The following is a 22,241-nucleotide window of genomic DNA, read 5'->3' on the forward strand; positions in this document are numbered from 1 at the left end:
CTGGGTCTTGCTCAGACTTGCCTCCCTGGTTCCCTTTGGAGAAAATAAGAAACTTATTGGGAAGTTTACTAGGCACTGGGAGCTCTGGTGCTACCTCTTCATCGCTGCTGGTACCACTACGGGAGGGCAGCTTGCCAGCTGGACTGCTTGTTCTGCCTGCAGACTCAGAAGATGAAGCAAGGCGGATTTGGATGTGCAGTGATCACAGGGGGGTGGTGCAATGTTGGGCTGTTGAGGGAAAGCAGTGACAGTGAGTTTGAAGAAGTCAATGGGAAAGGCCATCATTTTCAAATGAAAGTGAGCCTAGGCTGGGCTATTTCAAGCAAGCCAAGCCACGAACTTTAGCGGAAATCCAGATCTGATTCAACTTCCAGGTGTTTAAACTTGCCGTCTTTCCTATTTTTAAAGAACCATCTTTACTCTGCCAAAGTCTGTATTCTGTGGTTATTTTGTGTTCATCTGCTTTCCAAGCTGAAAACAGCTTTAATTAATTGACTGGCAGCAGAACAGCCCATTCGCTTTAGCACTTGACAGGTGAAGAGCTGATGTCAGCTCAGCGACTGTTTGGCTGTCAGACCTGGGGTACAGTACATAACTGCTTCCTTACACTGATTTACCTGTGGATGTAGAGCCATGATGTTTATCAACATCTAAGATTTCAGATCTCTAAGCAAAAAGCTCAATGTGTGGCCATTTGGAACTATGCTAGTGATAAAGAGGCAGAACAGTGAATAATAAATGCTACCATGAAGTGGCTTCGAGACTGATATGAAGATAGAGAATCAAAAAGGATTAAATCCTGAGGTGGGGTAATTATTTTTAATGACTGTTTACTAGTCTGTGCTTCTTGGAAAGTCAGGGAGTTTCTAGATGGTGCAATGTGTGTTGCTAAACTGCTAGTTGCTGGGAGCAGGACTATGTTTGACCTAAATGGAACCCAAGAGATGAAGATTTGCATGTTCAAGTAAGTAACTTCAAGACAAAAATACATGAAAGAAAAAAAAAATAATGAAAGGAAACCTATTCTGAAGGCAAACCATCTGAGGAGGTTGGGAGACAGGAAATCTGCTTCATGTTAGCAAAAAATCTGATCTTTTGAAGCTTGTGGGCCGTATTCTACACCGGTTAGTGATGAAATTCTTCCAAAACCATCAGGATTACACCCTTCCACTGGCTTCAGGGATTGGGCTTTCCCACTGGAAGGCCATTTGATCTTTCTTGCTTTTAAATACAAATGCAAATTTCTCATGAGGTCTCCTTCGTTTCTTACTATAAATGTTTCTGTTGGCAGCATTTTCTGAACTAAATGCCGGGCAGATTTCAGATGCAATCCTACGTCCAAGGTTTTGTACATTAAGCCAGTCAGAAGGTTTCTCCAGTAATCTCCAGGAATTCCTTCTTAGTGGTTGTTACCCAATAACTAGAGCCTTGATTTTGACTTCTTTTTTTTTTTCTGTGGGCTTTCTCTGGTCGGTGGAGACTAATGCTCTCTAGCTAGCCTTTTTCTGTTAGGATTAGGAGTTCAGCATGAAGTCATTGTGACAAGTGCAGTAATTCAGGACAACAGTGAAACTCATTTGGGTAAAACTTCAACTAGTGTTACTGTATTTTTGCTTCTTTCTCTTTTCCCAAGGGACAGAAAGTGTATCTGCTTGAGGTCAGGTTTGATTTGCAGTTTTTCTGTGGATGGCATTGAAGTTGACTGCTTGTGGAGGCTTTTTCTTTGCTGCTAAGTGGAAAACTAGACTAAAATATGATTTGGTTCCTGTTTGTGATGGCCCTTGCACTTGCTGTCATTTATTATTTGTGTCATGGCTTTGCTTTGTTAGGGGGCTTTATAGAAATAGAGAAATGGATTTGTCTGTTCATAGATTTCAAAGTTCTGCACTGTAATGAAACTGCTGTAGCTGAGTCAGTTATGGGACTCCTCACCAGAGGTGTATTTCTCAAACTTCACGTCTCTCTTATGGGAAAGGTGTTAAAATAGTATTCCAGAATACTAGTATTCCAGAAGAACTGCTCCACCTTAAATCTGGTCTTGCTACTGAACGCCTTTAAGAGGAACTCATATAGAAATACTCATACAATACTCCCTCTTACTGGCCTGCCAGACCCAAGTATTCAAATGTTATGTACAGCTGAGATATACAAATAAATGTAGTTTTCTTCTGATCTTTTAGGAATGAGTGTAAATCTTTCCTTTGCAATTATGAGAGTTATGAACTTACTATGTTTAATATGCATGCAATTTTTTTAATCAACAGCTGAGATTCTTACCAAGACATGCGACTCCAGGAACAGGCTAACACTTTGTTACTGGCTGCTGATACTACCTAGTTTTGTGCAGGCAGCACAAGCAATGTCTTGCCTCACCTCTCTGCTTTTACCTCAAGAGAGGTCATTAACAGCCATGATGCAGATTCATTTCCATATGAATTTAATGCAATGTAATGTCAGAAGTGTGTGCAGTTATGTTGTCCCCAGGGCCTGGGTCACCCCTGTGAATGAAGCTGCTTGAGGTTTATGTTCCCCAGCATTAAACCATAGACATTTTCCTCCTTCCACACCCAGTGAGGGCCTCCTTAGTTGTGCTAGTGAGTAACAACTGTTAGTGTATTGTCAGAGGGCATCACCAGGCAGTATTTTTCTCATATGGGTGTGCTGGCTACTTTAAACGCCAGAGCTTTTTGCATGACCTTGCAATATTGCACGGATGTTTTTGTTTGTCTTTTGTTTGTTTTTTTTTTTTTTAATTTTTCTGTTAATGTGCAGAATAGCTTGTTAGAATAGATTCTGATTTACAGTGAGATGGGATAATATATGTTCTGGAAGGTCCTGTGCACCCCTTATGTGCTGGAGAATGACTGCAGTTTTTAGTGGTTATTTCAAAGATGTTGTAAGTATTTTCCTTAGCCTTTCTCTGTCTAAAAAATAACAATAACAATTAATCTCCTCAGGGCTTCTTCACATCCTAATTACAACCAAGCCTCTCATTAGTCCCACAGGGAGACAGAATCAAATGCCATATGGTATTTTACACTTAGGATGCTGTGCTTACCAAGTGCTGGAAGGAGACAGGAAAAGGGGGAGTTAACAATTCATAACCATTTATGGAACAGGCACAGCCCTCCTTGGACCCAGTTCAGCAGAGTCGGAGGGCCTCAGATCAGGAACTTTATCTGGCTAGTAATTGCATCGGCATGCTGGCTTTCTTGTGTGCGTGTGTGGGCATTTGGTGAGCAGGATACGAAGCTGCAGAATCTTTGTGCTGGCATCCACACACAAGGATGAATTAAATGCACACACGCCTCCCAGGAAGGACCATGGCTGGATTCTACGGTTGCCTGAAAAGTAAAAAGTAAGTGCCACGCTGAGCCCTTCCCTCCACCTTTCCAAAGTGAGCTGACTCTAGTGGGTACTTTGAAATTCTGTCTTTGTTGTGTTTCAGCAGCAGCACTGAACAAAATGCTTATGCCTTGAGACTGAAGTACCATTCTGAGTGCAAAAGTGCAAAAAATCAATCCTGGCTGAAATACCAAATCAGTGAAAATTGGTCATGTTTTTTTTCCTTCAGAGGTATAAACATGAAATATTGAAAAAGGAATTAAGAACCTTCTCCTGTCTAATTATAGTAAAAGGAAAAATGTCCTCATCCTTATTGATTAACTATATTGTTTATATATTAACACATAAAAATGTGCAATAAAGAAATGCACATTGGCTTTTAAAAAACGTTCAGCTAGAAATCTGGCAGTAAATGCTCTTTGAGAACTTGATGTGCTCAGTTTTTGTATAAGCAACCTGAGGTTTGTTTCTGTAATTGCTCCCTGTTGAGAGTTTTGGTTGTATTTTAAAATAAATATTTTTTATTGCTTCACTGACGTATTCTGTTGGAGCAGACTATAAAGGGAGAGTAGAATGGGACAATGCATGTTAGTATTTGTGCTTTAAACCACCATGAAGGTACATTCTGTTTTTCCTTTGACATTCTCCCTGCTAAGGAATGGAACAAAATTTTCTGCTGCAAAAACTGAGCAGTTTTTGATAATGTTTTGCATCAGCAGACTGTAGAGGGCTCTATTCTTGCATACAGTATGGGATCACAGAAAGTGAAAATGCACAGTGAAAGGCAAGCAAAGGTGTATCTTGAGGCTTAAGATGTGAATGCTGATAGTTAAATGTATGGGTAAATCCTGGTTAGCAGAGGGGAAAAAAAAATTCAAAAGTGAAGCTGACAATTCACTTTCTCCTTTTTCCTCTCCTAAAGATTGTACCCTTCATACCAGCGGTTTGTCTCACATTAGTCTGGTGGAAATGTGCATTTTCAAAGGCACACAATTCCTGTTAGATTTCCGTTAGCATTTCCATCCCATATTGACTCTTCCCCTCCTTTGAAATTTGTAACAATGTCTATGAGAGGGAATTAATATTTGGAAAGTAAGTCTGCCTTAGATAAAGGGGGAGGACGCAATCAGAACTAGCAAAAGGGCTAAGAGTGAGTCCTGATGAAGGTAGGAGGATTGGCACTTGAATTGACAAAAAAAATCCGTTTACATTGTTTGGTTTATGCTAAGTTGTTTTTTCCCAACATCCTTCAGCATCTAGTGCAGTTAAAACAAATTTGGAAGTCTGAGAGGCTATAAAGGCTGGGCAGATGAAGCTTCTTTCATGTGGCGTACGATCTCTTCTTTCCTGGTGGATCTCCACCTGATTTATGAGGAACAGGGTTTTTTTTCTTCAACAAAATCTTCTTTCTTGTTACTCTTCAGTTAGGTTTCTACACTCGATATATATACAGATTATATTCCTCAACCTCTTATTTCAGCCCTGTGATGTGTTCCCAAGTGGATTAGTGCAACTATTAATACTTTGCAGTCTTTACAAATTTTATATGCTGCTTTGGCTGTGATTATTGGCAATTAAAATGAGTCTAAGACACCAGTTGCAGTAACAATGATGTTTTTAGCCTGAGATTGGTTTTGGATGAAATTTGTTTGGAGTTTGACATGCAGTGTTTATCTTTCTGGACAAATGGGTCATTGGAACGGCCTCCCCGAATCCTCATGTGGTCATTCGACTTGTAGGAGTTAGTTTGCTTTCTGAATGAAAGCTATTCTGGAATGAAATGACTTTTATGTTTTAAACAATTGGCTTGGGTACCAGTAAGGATTTAGCCAAAGCATTAATAGAGCTCATTGCAGGCCATAAAACCTGTCACTGACACTGGGAAAGGGGTCCATCCAGGGCTTTGAGCTGCTGGGTCCAGCTAAAGCACCTGGCCTGTTTTAAAAACTGCTTTGTGTAGTGGTCTCCTGTGGTGCTGCCACATTTACCTTCACTTCCCCACATTTTGCAAGGGAAAGCAAACACTCTGCCTTGGTACGCTGCAATAATGTATGGCTGAATCTGATCTTTGCGCAGGGAGTCCTGTCCCTGTGCTTTGTTAATGTTCTTTTATGAGATATCACTTAAAAAAAAAAGCCCAAAGCCTAATCCAGGTAATTCTTCATCACAGCCCCAATCTTGGCTGCTATTCCACAGCTGGAGATTGCTTTCATATTTCTCTTTAACCAGCATCTGCAACCTGAATAATTTTAAATTGTTCTTCCGGTAAGTTTATAGCTCTTCATCCTTGTTGCAAAGTTTTGTTGTGCTTGGTCCTAGCACGGTGTCAGAAAAAAATATTGGACCTGGACAGATAAGATGAAGTTTTCTAAAGCCTGTAGAGGAATCTTTTCATACATCTCTCAGTTTTTGGTACTAGCCAAATACATAGTTATGAGCTGAAAATGTGGTTGCTTGAATAGTAAGGTTCACTGATGGTCAGTGCAAACTGCCAATTTCCAAAGACAAATATAGTGTGTTAGAAGCTATATAAAATATTTGGCTGAAGGCTTTGCATGCCAGCTCAGAACTGGTTTCTGTAACAGACTATAAGGAAATGTATTTAACTGGTCTGTACTTAATGTGGTCACTCAGGATTTCATGGTGCCTTTCACAAGCAATTCCAGAATTATGGACATATTTCAGTTTGAATGCCTTCTGCTATGCCAAGCTCCACACTTCCAGTGGGATATTGTGTTCTTTTCTTGTAGTCCGAAATTGTCCAAAAATGCTGATGTGCACTCTTATTCTGCAAAGAAGTTCAGCATTTGGGTAAAGCAAGTTGATCAAGGGATGTATGAGTATAATTTTCAATGTATTTTTAGATTGTTTGAGATGAAAGTCATTGCAAATGTAAAATGATGTTGTAACCATGAAATTGAGTAAAACGTGTTTTCTGGATTGGGTGCTGTTGCTCTGTTGCTGTAGCTTGTGTTGTTGCCTGCTCAGATGAGTGTCAGGAAGAGATTTTGGTGTTTACTGGGATTATTGTAAAGATGGCATAGTGCTGTCCACCTGATGGATAACCAACTAAGATGAGATGTCTGTTCACTGCCTACCACACCTTCAGCACAAGCCCTCTTGTTGGAGAGGCTCATAGGGGATAGTGGAAGGAGTGCCAGAAGTCCCTTTGTCCTTGGTGCGTACTACACTTTTTACAGCTTTTATACGTGTGTGAGGCCCTTAGAGCCTTTGGTTCCCCATCCACAGCAAGCAGCTGCTGTTTTAGCTTGGACACTAGCAAGTGAATTGGAAGTGGTTTAAAGCTCCACCAACAGCTACTGAAGTAGCAATTTGGCACTGTGGGGAATGGGGCAGTATAAAACTGTTGGCTCTTCTCTGTCATCAGCTCATTAGCCTCCTGTGGCCTCTCTCACTTTTTGGAGGCATATAATCGCCATGGGATTTAAGTAGCTGTGTTTACTGATGGTCCACAGTACATGACGCTTTGCACTTCGGTGCAATTTTAGACATGGAGCATCTCTCCAGGACTCACAGGCTGTTTAAAGTGAGACACTGAGTTCCCTGGCCATCCATGCCTGTGGCATCCCCCAACATACCTGGACTCGGCTCGGCTCAGCCGCGGTCCGTAGGCTCAGTGGGGCTGGCAGCTGTCAGGAGGCTGTGCGGCTTTGGAGTCAGTGCGTGCTGCGTGGGAGCTGTGGCAGAGCTAGCGCCGTGGTCCTGTGGTGATCTGGGGGGTCTGTCTGTGTGGCTGATGAATCCTGTTGAGGTGAAATGCTTCCCATGAACATTTTGGTATCCTGAAATATGTTTGTTTACCTGTCTTTATTGTACACCACTTTCACACAATATTCCCCAACAAGGACAAGAATCACTGATTAACAGTTTTTCAGTGGGTTTTTTGAGATGAAAACAGCTGAGGATGAAAGGTGGTTCCTGACCAGTGAAGCAAGTTCACCAGCGCAGAGACAATCCCTGGATCCACGCAGGGGTGACAATACCAGGTTTCAAGAAATAGCTTATGGAGGGTGCAAGAGGCAAAGCATTGAACAGGAGAAGGGATGTGCTTTTGTGGAAAGTGGAGAGCTCTCCCAGCTGGGGCCACGTCAGAGAGGGTGAGCTGAGGTGAAAGGAGTCCGCAGGCATCGTGAGTCTCTCAGGGGAATCTTTCAATAAAAAACCTATGAGCATGTTCCTGTACGTGGCAATTATACAGAGTATTTGGACATTTGTGAGCATTTAGTCTTCAGCCCACAGGAATTATTCAGTGCTATGCCTGGTATTAAATGAGTGGAGGCTTAAGTACTCTTTTCTTACTCAAGAATAGTAGAGAGGGTGAACAAAAGCGGTCAGGAGGTGGCAGAACCATGGTACTGCAGGCAGTTGAACGCAGCTAGTACAATGGTGCTGTATTATTAACAAAAAGATCAACTATTTCTCTTTGTTGATTCATTCCATTTGACTCATCTCTGTGCAATAAGTTCAGTTCTGGCTTAATATACCAGTGAGTCACTCCACATCTCCCAGTCCTCCTCGTTCTGTTCGTGCTTCTCTCTGGATGGTGTTTGTTTTAGCAGCCACAGTGATGTGGTGTGTTTGCTGGCTGTAGGCAGAGGAATTCCAAGCAGGCATGCCCGTTTGCTTGGTTTCAGTAGAACAGCCCTTTCCCTATCACCAAGGTGCTGAGTGTTTGACAGATGTGCACCTCTAATGCTGCCCATCCTACTTCTCTCGCACTGGAGCAGAAGCTTCTTGGTTTGGGACAATCTGCTGAATATGATTCTCACTCTTCTGCACCATTTGGCTGTCAGTTTTTTTGTCTATGTTATTTTGCCAGACTGAGCCATGAAAACATCTTGTCATAATTTTGCCTTGTGTTCTCTTCTTATGCAGAAACTTCTGCTGCTCAAAGTGTCTAGCTTTGTACCCTTACAGACAACTGGAGAGATTAATTTGTCATTTCCTCCTTGTACAGAGGTCTGGAAAGTTTAATAGCTGTGATGTGAAGGCGTAGAATTGGCTTTAGAAGCTGAAATCTGGCTATAGATATGTGGGACAAAAATGTATTAGGTCCAAGCTGTACTTCCAGTAGGTAACCTACCTGAGCTGCTGTAGGGCAGCTAGAGCTGGTTACCAGCCAAACGTGGGAAAATCTGAGATAAGTCTGTCTGTGGGGAAACAGGAAAAAATCCCCAAGGTAATTCCAAGGTTGGAATTTTTTTTTTCTCCCCAAATATCTCCTAAGGGTTGCTGCTGTAAGAAAGCAGTTGAGCACAAGGTGCTCTACTCTAATGTGATCCAAGCTTAAAGTTCTGCAGGTGCCAAGGTATTTTGTGGTCTATCATATCCTGTCACCATGCTGCAGCACATTGGTATCTTTGTGACTGTTAGAGGGGATTGTAGCACTCTCAATCCCAGCAGGGTAACTTGGCTGTGCAGGCAAAGCCGCCTGATTTTGCTTTTTAACCATCTAGCCAGAGCTAAGGCGGCATTCCAGCTTCGAATTTTTGTGGTGGTTATTTCTTTTAGCCGCCGAGTTTCAAGGATCTGGTGCTAATTAGTGAACTAAATGTTTGACTTTTATTCATGATGAATTCATTTATGCTTATTCATTCTCAGAAATATGTAACTCTGCACTTTTGCCAGGGCTTGTAAGTATCACTCATCTGCCAACACAGTTCTGATCCACACAGTAGTTTGGATGCAAATGGGATGTATTTGAATGTTCTAGCTCAGAATTATGTTGCAGACATCGTGTTAATCATCAGGCTATCTGTGTACATTGGAAAATACATATCTGACAGGTGAAAAGGAATTGTTTGCTGGTTCACTCTAGCAGTCAAACTGCTTTTCATCGTCTTAGTTTAGTGAAATGAATGTTCCAGAAGTTGAAATTTCATTGCTTTCTTTCAAAAAATGCAAATTGTCTCACTGCTTTGTTTCTTGCCACCTTGGCCTGTGAAGACCTTCAGAATGTCTGTCCCCATCTGATTCCCTTCCAACCCCACCATTGCCTACTTGTCAGTACTCCATCTTACAGTCCTTGTTGTCTTTGTCTTTGGTGTCACCCTCCTGGGTTTTTCTACTGTCATGTTCCCTCTCTGCTCCCTGATGCTACTGTACCGCCTTCTTCAAAACATAGTTGAATGCAGGTTGATACTCCATTGGTGCAAAACAGCATTAGCTCAGATAATCTTATTTTAGATGATCCAGTTTTAGAGAGGTATTTGTGTCTGGAATCCCAGAGAAGTAGGATCCCTTTATAGTGGTTGCTCATACTAAAGAGAAAAGTCAGTAGATGCTCTTGGGACAGAAATGGCTCAGGGACTGCTTCAAGCACATGCATTGATCTCCCTTGGCTCTAACAGTTCTCCATGTGTTTCAAGACCAAGTACACTTCAGAAGCTGCCTAACTTGAGGCTCCAGAGAGAGCAGCCAGGAGAGAAGAGCAGGGACAGCAGGAGGTTTCCTTTAGAGCAAAAGAAGGGAGACCCTCAAGCTTCATACACAGCTCCAGAAGAGCTCCTTCTGCAAGCGTGGAAGCCGCCCCAGGCCTTCCTTGATTAGGAGCCAAAATGGGGTCTGAATTCCAGAAATACCCACAGGCAGCGCACACTCAGGGGGTTTAGCCAGCCAGCCACAGTATGTTTCAACATAGGAAGGAGCTGGCCATGTTTTTATTTTTGTGTGCGTACAGGCAGTACATGTTGCCCCAACTAGGTTTTGGGACTTCACATGAAGAGAGATTTCCTGAGCTTCCTGCCAAAGGCAGCCTCCGAGACCACAAAGCCTGCGTTTTATTTGCTCTCTTGTAGCCAAAAGATGGCTGACTTTTTTATGACAGTTTGATCTTCAGAGTGAAAATTTGTAACACAGTTCACCCTGGAAATTTCTGTTAGCCTCCCCTTTTTTTCAGTGCACTTTGAATTCTCGGGCATTAAATGTCTATATTATCTGCTCTTGGAAGAAATGTGTCCTGGGAAGTTTGATCTATCTGAAGATTTTTTATTTTTATTTTTATTTTTTTCTCATCCTTAAGCTGCTCTTTAACCAGCAAGTTGAGGGATAAGTGACTGTTTTGGAAAAACCTTAAAAAACCAGAAAGCTTTAGACATAGCCTAAAGTCCCATGTTTCAGTTCTGGCATTCAATTCGCTATTGTTTCAGCCTCATTTCCCCTGCAATATTCAGACAGCTTAATTCGGTAGAAATGTCTCCAGACTCTTTCTTTCAGGCCCAGGATGTAATGATTCTTCACGTTTTGTGAGAATAAGATCTTGGAAATCAGTGTGAGACTCAGATACAGGGGCATGGCAGATATGCAGGCTACTCTTGCAAATTTTTATGATTTTTGTTATCTATCTTTTGTGTAGTGGTAGCACATGACAGCAGTGTCAATTGGTATGATTCCAGCATGCTGGTCTCCCATAGCAGAGGTAGTGCTTAGCTCCTCCATGCAGCTCATTAAGCTTTCCAGGTATTCAGTGTGGCCATCTCGATTCCACAGGTAAAGAAACTCAAGGCTGAGCAATAACTAACTCGGCTACTGTCAGCAATCCAGTAATTTGCCCTGTTATCCAGTGATAGAGCCAGGAAAATCAGCCAGTTCTCCCAACTCCCAGCCCAGTAGTCTCTGTCTGCTAGGATACGTTTAAAAGATGAGCTCTGTCTCAAAGATTTTGCTGTCTAATCTAATAATTGTCACCTTCACAGTTTGCAGATATTGGCAATTTCCATGGAGTTTTCTGAGACACGCTGTTTTTCAAGCCCCTGTAGAGCATGTTGAAGCCAGCTGACAGTAAACTCCTTTTCTTAGCTACCTTTTTTATCCTTTGCTGATCCCTGCGAAGAAGCCTGTGGACTCCCAGGGCTCTGCACACCACAGGTCAGCTATCAGTCATCTCAGTTTATGCTGGGAGGCCACAGGTGGAAGAAAATTAATTAGGACTTTGGAGAGGGGGTAAAAAGCACACACACAAGCTAGAAAACAGTGGCCAAATATTCCCACCACCCAGGTCTGGGATGGAAGATTACGCGTATTTGTTGAATTTGCCACATGGAGAGGCAGAGACAGTAAGCTTTACTTTTATTCCCATACTTGACTCTCTGACATCTTGACTTTGCTAGCATGAGGCATGTCTGCTGTTTAGTGATAGTGGCTTGACATTTCCTGTTGCTTTGCTCTTGAAACTGTTTCCAAAGGCAGTAATGCTTACTGGGTGTAGCTCCCTAACTGGCAAAGGCAGACTTTGGTTACATCCTTGTTGATGTTTAAAGGCATGTTCCCCCTCCTTCCCAACTACTCCAAATGTATCCACATCAAGTAGATCTGAAAGTGTCTTCTACTGCTGCCAATGTACTAGCTCCTTAGTACGGTTGCTGGATGACTCTGCTGCTTCTTCTTTTTAGGAAGAGTGGAAGAAGATCCTCATTCCAGCTGTTTCCTGAAATTTCCCCAGTGTGGTAGCATGAAGAAAAAGAATTACTACATGGGAAATGCACTGACTTATTCCTATGCTAATGCCAAATGGTGCAATTCAACTGGGTCATTTAATGTACATTCCTTTAAACTGGAGGCAGTCTGGGCCCAAAATATTGGCTGAGCTCTTGTGTGTGCTTAGATCATGACTATGTTAGTGCCAGTCTTGATTTGAGCAATGTTCTGTCACTTTTCCCCTGATTGGTGCAGACCAGAAAATGCACTGGGAAAACTGTGTGACAAATTATTATCAGGGAGAGGCTATTCAGAAACGTTTTACTTATCTACCTGTTTGCCAAAAGCTATTTGCTCTGTTGTCTGAGCAGTGGAGATCCTCACACTGACAGCAACTACACAAGGTCATGCTAAAAAGCACTGCAGAATAATTAGGTGTATGAGGGCAGCTTGAAGCGGCATGTCCAAAACAGGTTAATCTGTCTGGCATTGGTGCCAAGTGTTGCAAAGCTATGGTAGCTTGGACTTCAGTTTGGCCTCTCAAGCTGAGTATGAACTAACAGCTGGTCTGCTACTGGTACCTGCCTCAGGTTTAAGGTAACACAGGCCTGTGTGTGTATGCTGCAGTCCTGTCGCCCCATGCAGGGAGACCATTCTGCACTGATTTAGCAAGTGGCATGACTGCTGAGAGGGAGTGGGTCTGTGGAGACAGGGCAGCATGCAGGGGACAGAGGCATTTACTCTCAGTTCCTGGACTGGTAACAGAGTACATTTCCACTGTTTTCTGTAGTAGCTTATGAATGTTTTTGTCTCGTTTTGCCCTCCCCCCTTCTTATCCTTTTGGCTTCTCACACAATTACAGACTGAGCCTGTGTGACTGTATGAAAGGCATTTCCTCCTGTTACTTTTTTTTTTTTCAAGTCGGCTTCAGCCCACCAGCTGCTTTCCATTAGTGTTACACACACACTCACTTGGAGGGCAGCACATAATGCTTCAGGCACTGCTGAATAGCAGAAATCCTTCAGAAACGCTGTCAGACAGAGGCTTCTCAAAGCAGATTGTAGGTAAAAAGAGTTCAGCACATTGGGACCTGTCTTCTGGCGAGCCTTCTCGGAGAAGCCAAGGTGTGGGGACAGAGGGCGGTGAAGGGGGTGTTGTCTGAATGCGAAGTATGAAAGCTGTGAATAGATCTCTTTATGTGAACAGTTGTTTGCTCTGGATATCTCGTCAAGGGTAGGAGCTGAATGATGTCTCTTGCTATGGGGAACTATGACCCCCTACTTGATCCTGGGAGAGTATTTTATTGATATTAAATATTATCTACTTGCTTATCCAGCCTTCCTGATGGCTACTATTGCTGTATTATTTGTGATCCTTGGAAAAGCACCTTAAACTTTCTTAAACTCTCCTTCCTTCCATGAAAATTACAAGAGCAATATTCATTAACTTGGTAAACTCCCCTCACTGTTATCAGTAGAGGCAGTAGCAAGAGTCCTAAGGTAAACTGCTGTTTGTGCTATTCTCTTATGCCTGCCTAGAACAGTCACAGTCTGGCTAGGGACATACTAGCTAGGGGCTGGCAAAAAAACCCTGGGAATTTCATCCTAGAAACGCTGTGCGCTAGAAGAGTACAATGGGATCAGCTGTGCAAGGTCAGATCCCAATTCCTGCTGTCATGTTGGGTCGTACCCTGTTTCAGCAAAGTTGTTTGTGGGATCCCACACTATTCAGCATGTTCCCTGAACGTGGACCTTGAAGTGCAGTTCGCTCGGCTCGTTGCATGGAGAGCAATGGGAGCTTTGTTTGTTGAGTTTCTGATATGCTCAAGGGATATGAAAATTGAATAAAAATCTTGCTGGCTCTGCTATTGCATTATGATTGACTCTGAAATCCTGTTCCGTGGAGTTGCAGAGGGTAAACTTTACTTCACTTAACTGTCGTTGGACTAACGAGTTCATTGATGGTTAGCTTGTAGGGTTCCCAGAGAGGAAAGCAATCAACCACATTCCATCAGAACACAGTCCTCTAATGTGCTTTAATAAGGCAGAGTAAAAATTTAACCTGTTGGTTACCTTTTGCTGCAGAATGTAATCTGAATATTAAACCGTCTTGCATTCTGTAGTTTTGTTTGAAACTCGGTGCTCAAGAGAAATAGAGGGGCTTTCTCTGAGATCCTGCAGTAGCTTGAAGTGTGTTCTGGGGGCAGGCTGGCTGCAGAGTGGTGGCATAGAGGACCAGATGAGGGGCATGCGTTTCCCTATACTAATCCGTCTTTCTGTGCAAAGTGTGTCCCCTGAAATCTGGAGCGTAAGCTTGATTTCAAATAATTTTTGTAGCATGAAGGAAATTGGTCTTTAAAAGCTCCAGGCAAAAATTTCACCTCTTTCTCTTGGCTGCTTGCCATTGTCTGTCTTCTGTAGGCTATGAAGATGCTAACTGAATGCAGTGCCTCATATTCTTAAGTCTTTATTTCCTCAAGCATTTATTTGGTAGGAAAGAGGCTGTTCAGGGTTCAGCATCTCCTTTGATCTCTCTGTCATAAGGCCTTCCAGAATGCTTATACAGAAGCATGGGAGTGAAGCTGAAGAAACACTGAAGATGGGGTAGGAGCTTGCTTGCTGTGCAGTCTCCAAGTCTTCTGCTCCACTGGAGAGACAGCAAGGAGGCTGTGTCCCTTTTCTAAGGCTGAGCAGAAAGTGTTTCTGTTTGTCTTGGGCCTTTGTTAAATGCAGGAAACTTGAGTCCTGTATGATGTTAACTTCCCAGGAGTCCTTAAATACACAAACCAAGCAGTGAAAGGGCATTGTCTTTTCTTCTTTTAGCATTCCGCCCCCCACCCCATGATACACATATTCAGTAATGTCCTTAGCTGAGAAAAGGGAATGGACCCTGGGACTCTATTTCTTTTGCCCTCTCACTGCCCTCCCATAGAGCACTCCAAATATCTGTCCAGTTGCCCCAGTCTGTAAAAGGGAGACAAGGATATTTCTCCTATTCCTGGAGATTTCTTTTTTGTCTTAAGACTCATTAGTTCCTTTAATGAGTTGAAGAGCTCCAAGTGAATGCAACACAGTAGGGTTATTAGTGGAAGTTTTGCATGGGATAGCAGGGAGCCTAGATCTAAACCATCAAACCAGGAGAGGGTAGTGATGATTTCTAACTAGGTCCCGTTGCCTGCTTTGAAAGTAAGGCAAGCCCTGCAACTTTGTAGGAGTTTCATTGCTTTAAAATACCCTGGCAATGCAAATAGGGTCTAGTAATGTCAGGTTAATTGTTGTGATTGCATCTGTATAGGAAGCTACTTCACAGTTTGCAAGTAATTCATTAATTCATAGGTGTAATAATCCAGCCTATCACTCTGTGTGAGGAGAGGTGAACACCGTGTAGTCAATTCTTGTTGCTTTCAGTAAGCTTTCAGTCTTTTCCATGGCCTTACACAGGAATTGCTGCAGTGGAGTTACCGGGCAGGGCCAGGCCTGGCTTTTAAGGTGTCTAGCAGAGACTCAGCATCTTGTCTGTACTGTACCTCTTCAGCAAGAGGCCTGTGCATATGCAGGGATTGCAAAAGCTGTTTGAGAGAGGATTAAGAACGTGATTAGAAAGTTGTAGACTGGCGAAACGTGCCCACTGTTCCACTTCTTGTGGGAAGCAAACAGTAGCTGGGACTTGACACTCTACTACCTTGGTCAGCAGCTATCAATCTGTCACTGCTCTGCCTTGACTGCTCCCCCCCTGAGGAGACAGTCTCCTTCATCCCTCTGAGAGCTCCTTCTCCCACCTGTCCTCTAGCATCTCCTAGCCTGCAGAGTATCAGAAATACTGCTCTGAAAGGCCATTTATTTAACCTGATATTTTTATCACTAAAAGTCAATACGCACACAGTATTTGTTTAAAACTTTGTCTTTAATGGCGTGATGCTGTGGGAAGTCTCGCAGGGTGCACATGGTTAGCACAGCTGATTGAACTGGACGTACATGGTATTGATACATCCTGACACCGTGTCTGTCAGCTGTCATTAAGGCCTGGAAGTGGTGAATGTCTGAAAGTTCGATCAGTTAATGCCTGTGCACTCGCATGTATTTGTACTGATGGGGTTTTGTCCTCTTTTTTTCCATTACACTGATCCCCAGGCTAGGGTTTGTTGCTCAGAACATTTGCTAGCTGTTGTCTGTGAAGCACAACTCACTCCCACCAGAATTTGAAGTCTAAGTGTCCTCTAATTGCGAACTTTCCTTCAGGTATGCCATCAAGCTTTTAATGATGGAACTTACACCTTGCTGTAAATTTTTTTTTTTTTTTTTTGTCATTTAAATACTTGCTAACTTAAAGCTTGGAAAAATCTGTGATGGTTTCCCTCGTGTCAAGTCGCTGTTCAGTTCGCTGGAAAGAGATGATGCCATGATGAGGTATACAAAGGCACCAGACCATTATGTCCTAAATGGGGCACATTTGCAAATGACCGATGCACCCTTGCAATTGACACTTGATCTCCGTATGCCCCAGAGAACTCAGCTATAAAATCGAGTTAATGCTGGAGCTGATTTGGCTGTGAAGACACTGCCTCGGAGCTGAACTGCTTTGCAATTATAGTTCTACTTGTATAAAAGATATACCAACTGGAAATAAATGCTTGCAGTTATAATAAACACAACAGTCAAAATACCTCCAAAGGCTGGAAGGATTCTGAGTGAGCAGCTGAGATGATAGAGTAACTTAAATGTAGAGCCAGTGAAAACAAAGCTGGATCTGAAAGCAGCATTTTCTCTTTGATTTTATTGAAGGTGGGTAAAGCAGAAGTTAGAGGTCTAAATGAGCCAAATGTCAGGCCCACTCACATTCTGTGAAAATAAGCTCAAGTCTGGGGACTTGCCAGTTTGTCCTTGTAAATTTGTTGAGTACTTTCTTGATGTTTTATTTCAAATGCATTTCCCTTTCCCTCAAGAAAAATCTAATGTAATCAATATGCATAGTGTATAAACTTGAGGGGAAAAATTGGAACCAAATTTCTTTTTAATACCAAGAAAGAGTCTATGAGAAAGTCTGCTGATGACCACTTTAATCAAAATACACAGGAAATTCAGGCATTTTCATGGATAGTTGATGAGACGTGGGAAAAAATTGAGAAGAGTTGAATGGTTATGATCATCCAAAAGGGAAAATCCTAAAAGTCTTATTTTTTGTTGCTTCTCAATATTGTCTAACAATTGTTTCAAAACATCCTCAGTGCATCTTATTTAGAAAAGGTGTAATCAGTCCTGGTTGCTGCAATGACTTCTTCGTTGATTTTAGCAAGTTGAGATGAGATTGCTTGGAACTACAGTGTGTTAACGCGCTCTTGTGTTCACTGCTCACAGATGATCTGTTATAAACCAGAAGAAAACTGCACTCTATCTCCTCCATTTCTACCTACAGTTCAGCAGCATGGCAGTTTGCACATCTGTGTTGCTAGTACAAGGAAAGCTTACTCTGCGGTCTGTTTTTTCACAGGAGCCCTGCCTCTTTTACCTCGATTGTCTGCTCCCCCCCCTTTTTTTGTTTGACAGTCCCATCGCCTCTGCTTCTGGTTTTGTGCAACTTATCTTTTAAGGTTATCTGAGGAGGTGAGCTCACAGGAAAGTCCCAGTGCTTTTGGGCATGACAGGTTATAGAATCTGTGGGTGATACAGAAGAAATAGAATAGTTTACTGATTGGCCAAATTAGCATGGAACCATAATCTTGCTTGCTGTTGAGATACGTAGTTTGGCAGCATTGTTATACCACTATGAGGTGGAAAATTGCTAGATGAGGTCTATGCAGAAAAGGGAGCAGGATTTGTTTCTGGGTATTTTCATTTGTTTGTAAAGATTTCTTATCTTTAAGTCCTGACACAGCATATTGGAACTGCTAACTGTGTAAATGTATCACCTAGGTATCTTCCCTAACGAAGGACACTATTTATAAGCTGCCCTGCTAAACTGTCACATTTCCATTGTTGCTTGACATTTGTACTGTAACTCTTGTGGTTTGCTGCTTAATTCCTTTGTCTCTGACAGACACCCATTTAGCAGTCTTGGAAAATACAAAGTGGAGCCAGTTAACATTGAATGATCTTAAAACTAGGCTGAACTTTTGTTTTCATTGGGGAGGAAGATGATGCCATCAGCTAATTTGGTTGATCAATAGCCCTGCTTGCGATAAGGTTTCAAAGCTTGTGGCTAAAAGCTGATTGCACTGAGTCCAAAATAAATTTGATCTATTGGTTTCCACAAATGTAGCATAGCCCAGGACGATGCTTCAGTGCTGATGCTTAACTAATTTTAATAATGCTGACAGACTAGCCTGGTGCCTGCTGTGAGGATACTGTAATACATGAACCCTTGGCAGCAAAGCACTTACTTAAGATGTTTTTTACAATAGCATGGAGCTGTCACTCTAGCAAAGAGAAATCATAAAAGTTCATTATTCTGAGACTGGGAAGCATTACAGTCTTTGCTAAGCAAGTTTAATGACATCTTTCATTAATGCAAACTTTGACCCTGGTTTCCTAAAAAGAGAGAGGTACTGGCAAGAAATTACACTGGTTTGTTAAGTTTTGGCTGGAGAAGTAAGTGTTACTGAAAAATGAGGAGAAGTTCTGTGGCTGAAGTGCAAAAAAAGTGTGCAAGCCATGTTTGTGATAAGCATTTGGGTATGCAGTTTCAGAAAGGATCCAGCCATATTCTTTCTTCATGCTGGGTGGAACTGTATTCAGCTGGGAAGGAGGACTAAAATTTATCTAATGCTTTCATCTCTATTTCAGTGACTATATCATGGCTACGGGGCCAACAGAGGTCATACAGTCACTTGAAACAGGAGAGACAGTTGAAGAGTGCACAGGTAAGCAGTTTTCTCCAAATGCATAGCTGATTTGAAAGTCAAGATTTATTTGCTTCAGGTCGAGGGGTCTGTAGTGACTTGTTTTGCAGTGTTGTTTTGTTTTTTGTAGTGTAAAAAAAAATTCTGTGTGGCTTTGTCAGCTGGCAATTTTATGGGAAAGATCTTTTAATGTGCAGTACTGGAGGGTTGTAACCTGATGGAGGATATTCTTTTCCGATTCTGGCTTGGATTTTCAAAAACAGGACGTTAGAGCTTGAAGGGCTGATTGTTGTGCCTGCTTTGATGGATCCTACAGAGCCTGTTAGCCAGCCTCTGTCTGTGGGAGCCATATCAGTACCCCCACTGCAGCCTCATTCTCTGCTTCTGGCCACAGACAACCATTTGTTACTTATTCTTTAATCTGGTGGCATGGGCTGATGCAAACAGCCATGAGGGAATGAAATAATAGTCAAGAAAGGAAAATATCTTACTTATGCCAAAGAGTTGTCTTAATTAAAGGAGATCCCCTTTGCCGGTGTTCAGACTATTCCTGAGGAGATAGGTGAATATGAAGAATAGTATTATGGCTGAGGCATTTCAGGAGAAGTGGCTGTCATATCGCTTCATTTTTTTTCTTTTCTTTGGCTTATGTCTCACAGTCATCTTAAATGTTTGTGTTTCAAAGGTCATCTTGCTTTATCCTTTAGAAATACATTTGCCACTATCAGAATACTGGTAGAACAGAGAAGCAAATGAGAAAGTGACTGTTAGTTGAACTGTGCGTGGCAGATAGATAGGGGTGAAGAAAGTGTAATGATGGATGCTCAGCAGCAGCTGGTTTCTTAAATTTATAATCTAGTTTATCACATAGTCCAGTGCTATCCATGGCACACTGGTGAACTTGTGTGAAACCCATGCATGCAAATTTTGTATTTGGGTTCACTAGAAGGTTCAGAAAATGGATCAAATTCTGACCCGGGTGACAGGGAAGGCAGGAGGTGGCTTGCTGTCTTAAGTGTTGGCTCTAAAACTACCAGGAATATTTCTGTCTCTAACTGAACCAAAATTTTATAAAGTTAAAGCCTGCTGTGCTATTGCTGAAGTATTCAAGAGACACTTGACTGGACCTGGTTAAAGCCATTTTAGGATGTTTTACTTCCCATGTAATGTAGGATTGCGTCACCTCTTCCTCCTCATAGCTTTAATTGGCTTGTGATGTAAAAGCTGTAGGTGGCTAAAATCCTCAACCTTCACAGTCTTGTCAATTAGATTAATTTCTTGGTATTTCCCTTATTGTCTGACTAGTTAGTAGAGGGCTTCCAGTGCATGCTGCTCTTCCTTGATGGCAGTAACCAGGTCACTGTCCAAAAACTGTCAGCACCCAATGTTAGTTAGCCTTACTGAATTCCATGATTTAATAGCCTTTCTGGCAATATCAGGTATTTTTTATGAAGAATCATGGTATTTTCAGAAATCTTGTCTGTGGGGTTTTTTGATCATGTGTTTTTATTGGTGAAATATCTAGTCCTTGGATTTGAGGAAAAAGTGGAAAATGTGTCCTGAACACACCTTAGGAAGTTAGAGAGCATAGAAGATCCCAAAATTAACTGTTAATTTAAATATGATAATTGAGCTCCCAAATCAGATGTTCCCTGTGCTTCTTACAGTCTCAATTTGGCACTGGAAAAAGCATCTTTTTCTCTTCTATCTTGTTGTTAGGAAGAACCATGCAAAGAGCAGAAAGACGTGCATTAATTCTCTCTGTGCACAGGAGAAACAATGAAATAGGCAGTACACAAACAGTAAAAAATACAGAATAAACAAACTTTACAGAGAAAGCAAAATACTTACTCCTGCTCCTTTTCTGTTATAGTGGGGTAAATCATAGCATAAGCAACTAATTTTTGGGAAGGCTTTTGCTTTTTAGGGCAGTAGCCTTTAAATTTAATCTTTTATTTTTAATACCATAGAACTGAAGATTGGTAACCATAAGAATTCAAAAATCATGAGTCATTATTCATCAGTGGGTGAAAGGGATATAGGCATAGCTGTCTGAGCTTGGATTTTCTCTCCTTGCTTTGACTGGATTTTTGTTATGCAATGAATTTTTTCCATTTTAAGTAATAAGATCCTCTTGTATATTATTAGTTCAAGTATCATAGAGCACTACCAATTTAGTGATATGTTGGGCTACTTCACAGTGCACTGAAATGTAGGCACCTTTAAATTAAATGTGTCATCCTTTTAACGGCGTGCGAAACCAGCGCACAACTGTTCACAGCAGGAAATAAATATGAACACCGTCTTTCTGAACCGTGTCTTTTTTGCCAAATGCTCTCACACAGAGCAGTCCCAGTTTTCATCTGCATGCAGCTCTAAATGTCTAGTAGTGCTTTTATCTTTTTTTGCATAGTAGTATGGCAAGTGCCCATCTTCTGGGACTGTAGGGAAACTTAGTGTTTTCACATTCATCTGCAACAGCTGAAGGCATGCAGCTGAGCAAAGCATGGCTGAAGAGGAATTATTGCTAGAGGGGGTGTATCCTGCACATCAGTAATAAATTAGAGGCTAGAGAATGCACTGAAGTAACTGATGTGTCTGCATCAGAGAACTCTCTGTTGCACAATGATACCCAAGTGTTGTCCTGTGCCAGCTGAGGTTTACTCATTGGCAGCGTTTGCAAATCCTTTCCATAGGCTCCATTCTAAAGTTAGCACCACTTCTGATCTAAACAAGTATTTGGAGTAGTGCCTTGGCAATGTTATCCTTTGTGGTAAGACTTATGTCTGTTTCTCTTAAATGTCCTTAGGATCACTTCTTTTTTTGTTGTTACTGTGTTGTGGTTTGTTTTTTTTTAAACATTCCCATGGTTCTCTGGAAATACCAGCATCTAATTAAGCTCATCAGTAATACTTGCACTAGAATCAAACTTGCATTCTGTCCATACCGCTGTCAGCTGACCAGTGTACATGACAATGTCCTTGTTTTTCATGTAGGCTGCCTTTAAGTTGCATAGAGCTCTCTGCATGTAGCAAAGTCTGCGACTTTGTTCTTTGAGTCATTGGACTGTGTTAGCAGACATTGCTGAATTGATAATTTTGGGGCACTGCTTTCATGACATTTTTTAATCTTTTGTTTTGCTCATCTAAAATAAACCAACTCAGCTTTGACAAGTTCCCTGTATCATATACGTTGTCTAATTGCTGATACGAACGGCAGTAATGGTCGGGAGGCATTTCTAAAGACTGTCTAGAGGACACAACACACTTGTTTTATTTGAGAGGCACTGTGGTCTTCTGGTTGCTCTGTGACCTGTCTTCTCTTACCAGTTCTTGCTGTCGGCGCAGCGTGAAACTCATTGAGCCCCATGAGAGTATTAACAAATCCAAAAGCCTTGGGGTCAGCTCTGTAGTCTGGGGCAGGCAATATAACCTGTATGTTTTCTGTGACTATCTCATTAACTTACTGCCTGATAAGCAGCAGTGGAAGATAAAACGGTCTCCCGCTGATAAACCCTCCCTGGGAGCACCACATCCCTTTATTATTCAGATGAGTGGGACTCCATTGATAGTTTTGCTCTACATGGTTTGAAAGATAATTTGGTCTCAGTGACAGCCTAAGTCAC

At 41.9% G+C, this 22,241-nt stretch overlaps 1 protein-coding gene across 12 annotated transcripts in view; it reads left to right on the forward strand.

The window, feature by feature from the left end:
* KIAA1210 (KIAA1210 ortholog) overlaps positions 1 to 22,241 on the forward strand; it is a 59,652-nt gene that overhangs the window by 11,726 nt on the left and 25,685 nt on the right. For 2 of the 12 annotated variants that reach the window (XM_069811093.1, XM_069811097.1), the window contains one exon: positions 18,561 to 18,637. In XM_069811093.1, the coding sequence (XP_069667194.1) occupies positions 18,571 to 18,637 (67 nt within the window). In that variant the 5' untranslated portion in view covers positions 18,561 to 18,570. Of the gene's footprint in view, positions 1 to 3,145; positions 3,359 to 12,730; positions 12,906 to 15,911; positions 16,020 to 17,268; positions 17,382 to 18,135; positions 18,320 to 18,560; positions 18,638 to 22,241 lie in introns of those variants that run through there. The other 10 variants (XM_069811091.1, XM_069811098.1, XM_069811090.1 and 7 more) reach the window with 10 other exon arrangements.

Source organism: Haliaeetus albicilla, chromosome 23 (assembly GCF_947461875.1).
Source record: "Haliaeetus albicilla chromosome 23, bHalAlb1.1, whole genome shotgun sequence".
In the NCBI taxonomy this organism is placed as follows: domain Eukaryota; kingdom Metazoa; phylum Chordata; class Aves; order Accipitriformes; family Accipitridae; genus Haliaeetus; species Haliaeetus albicilla.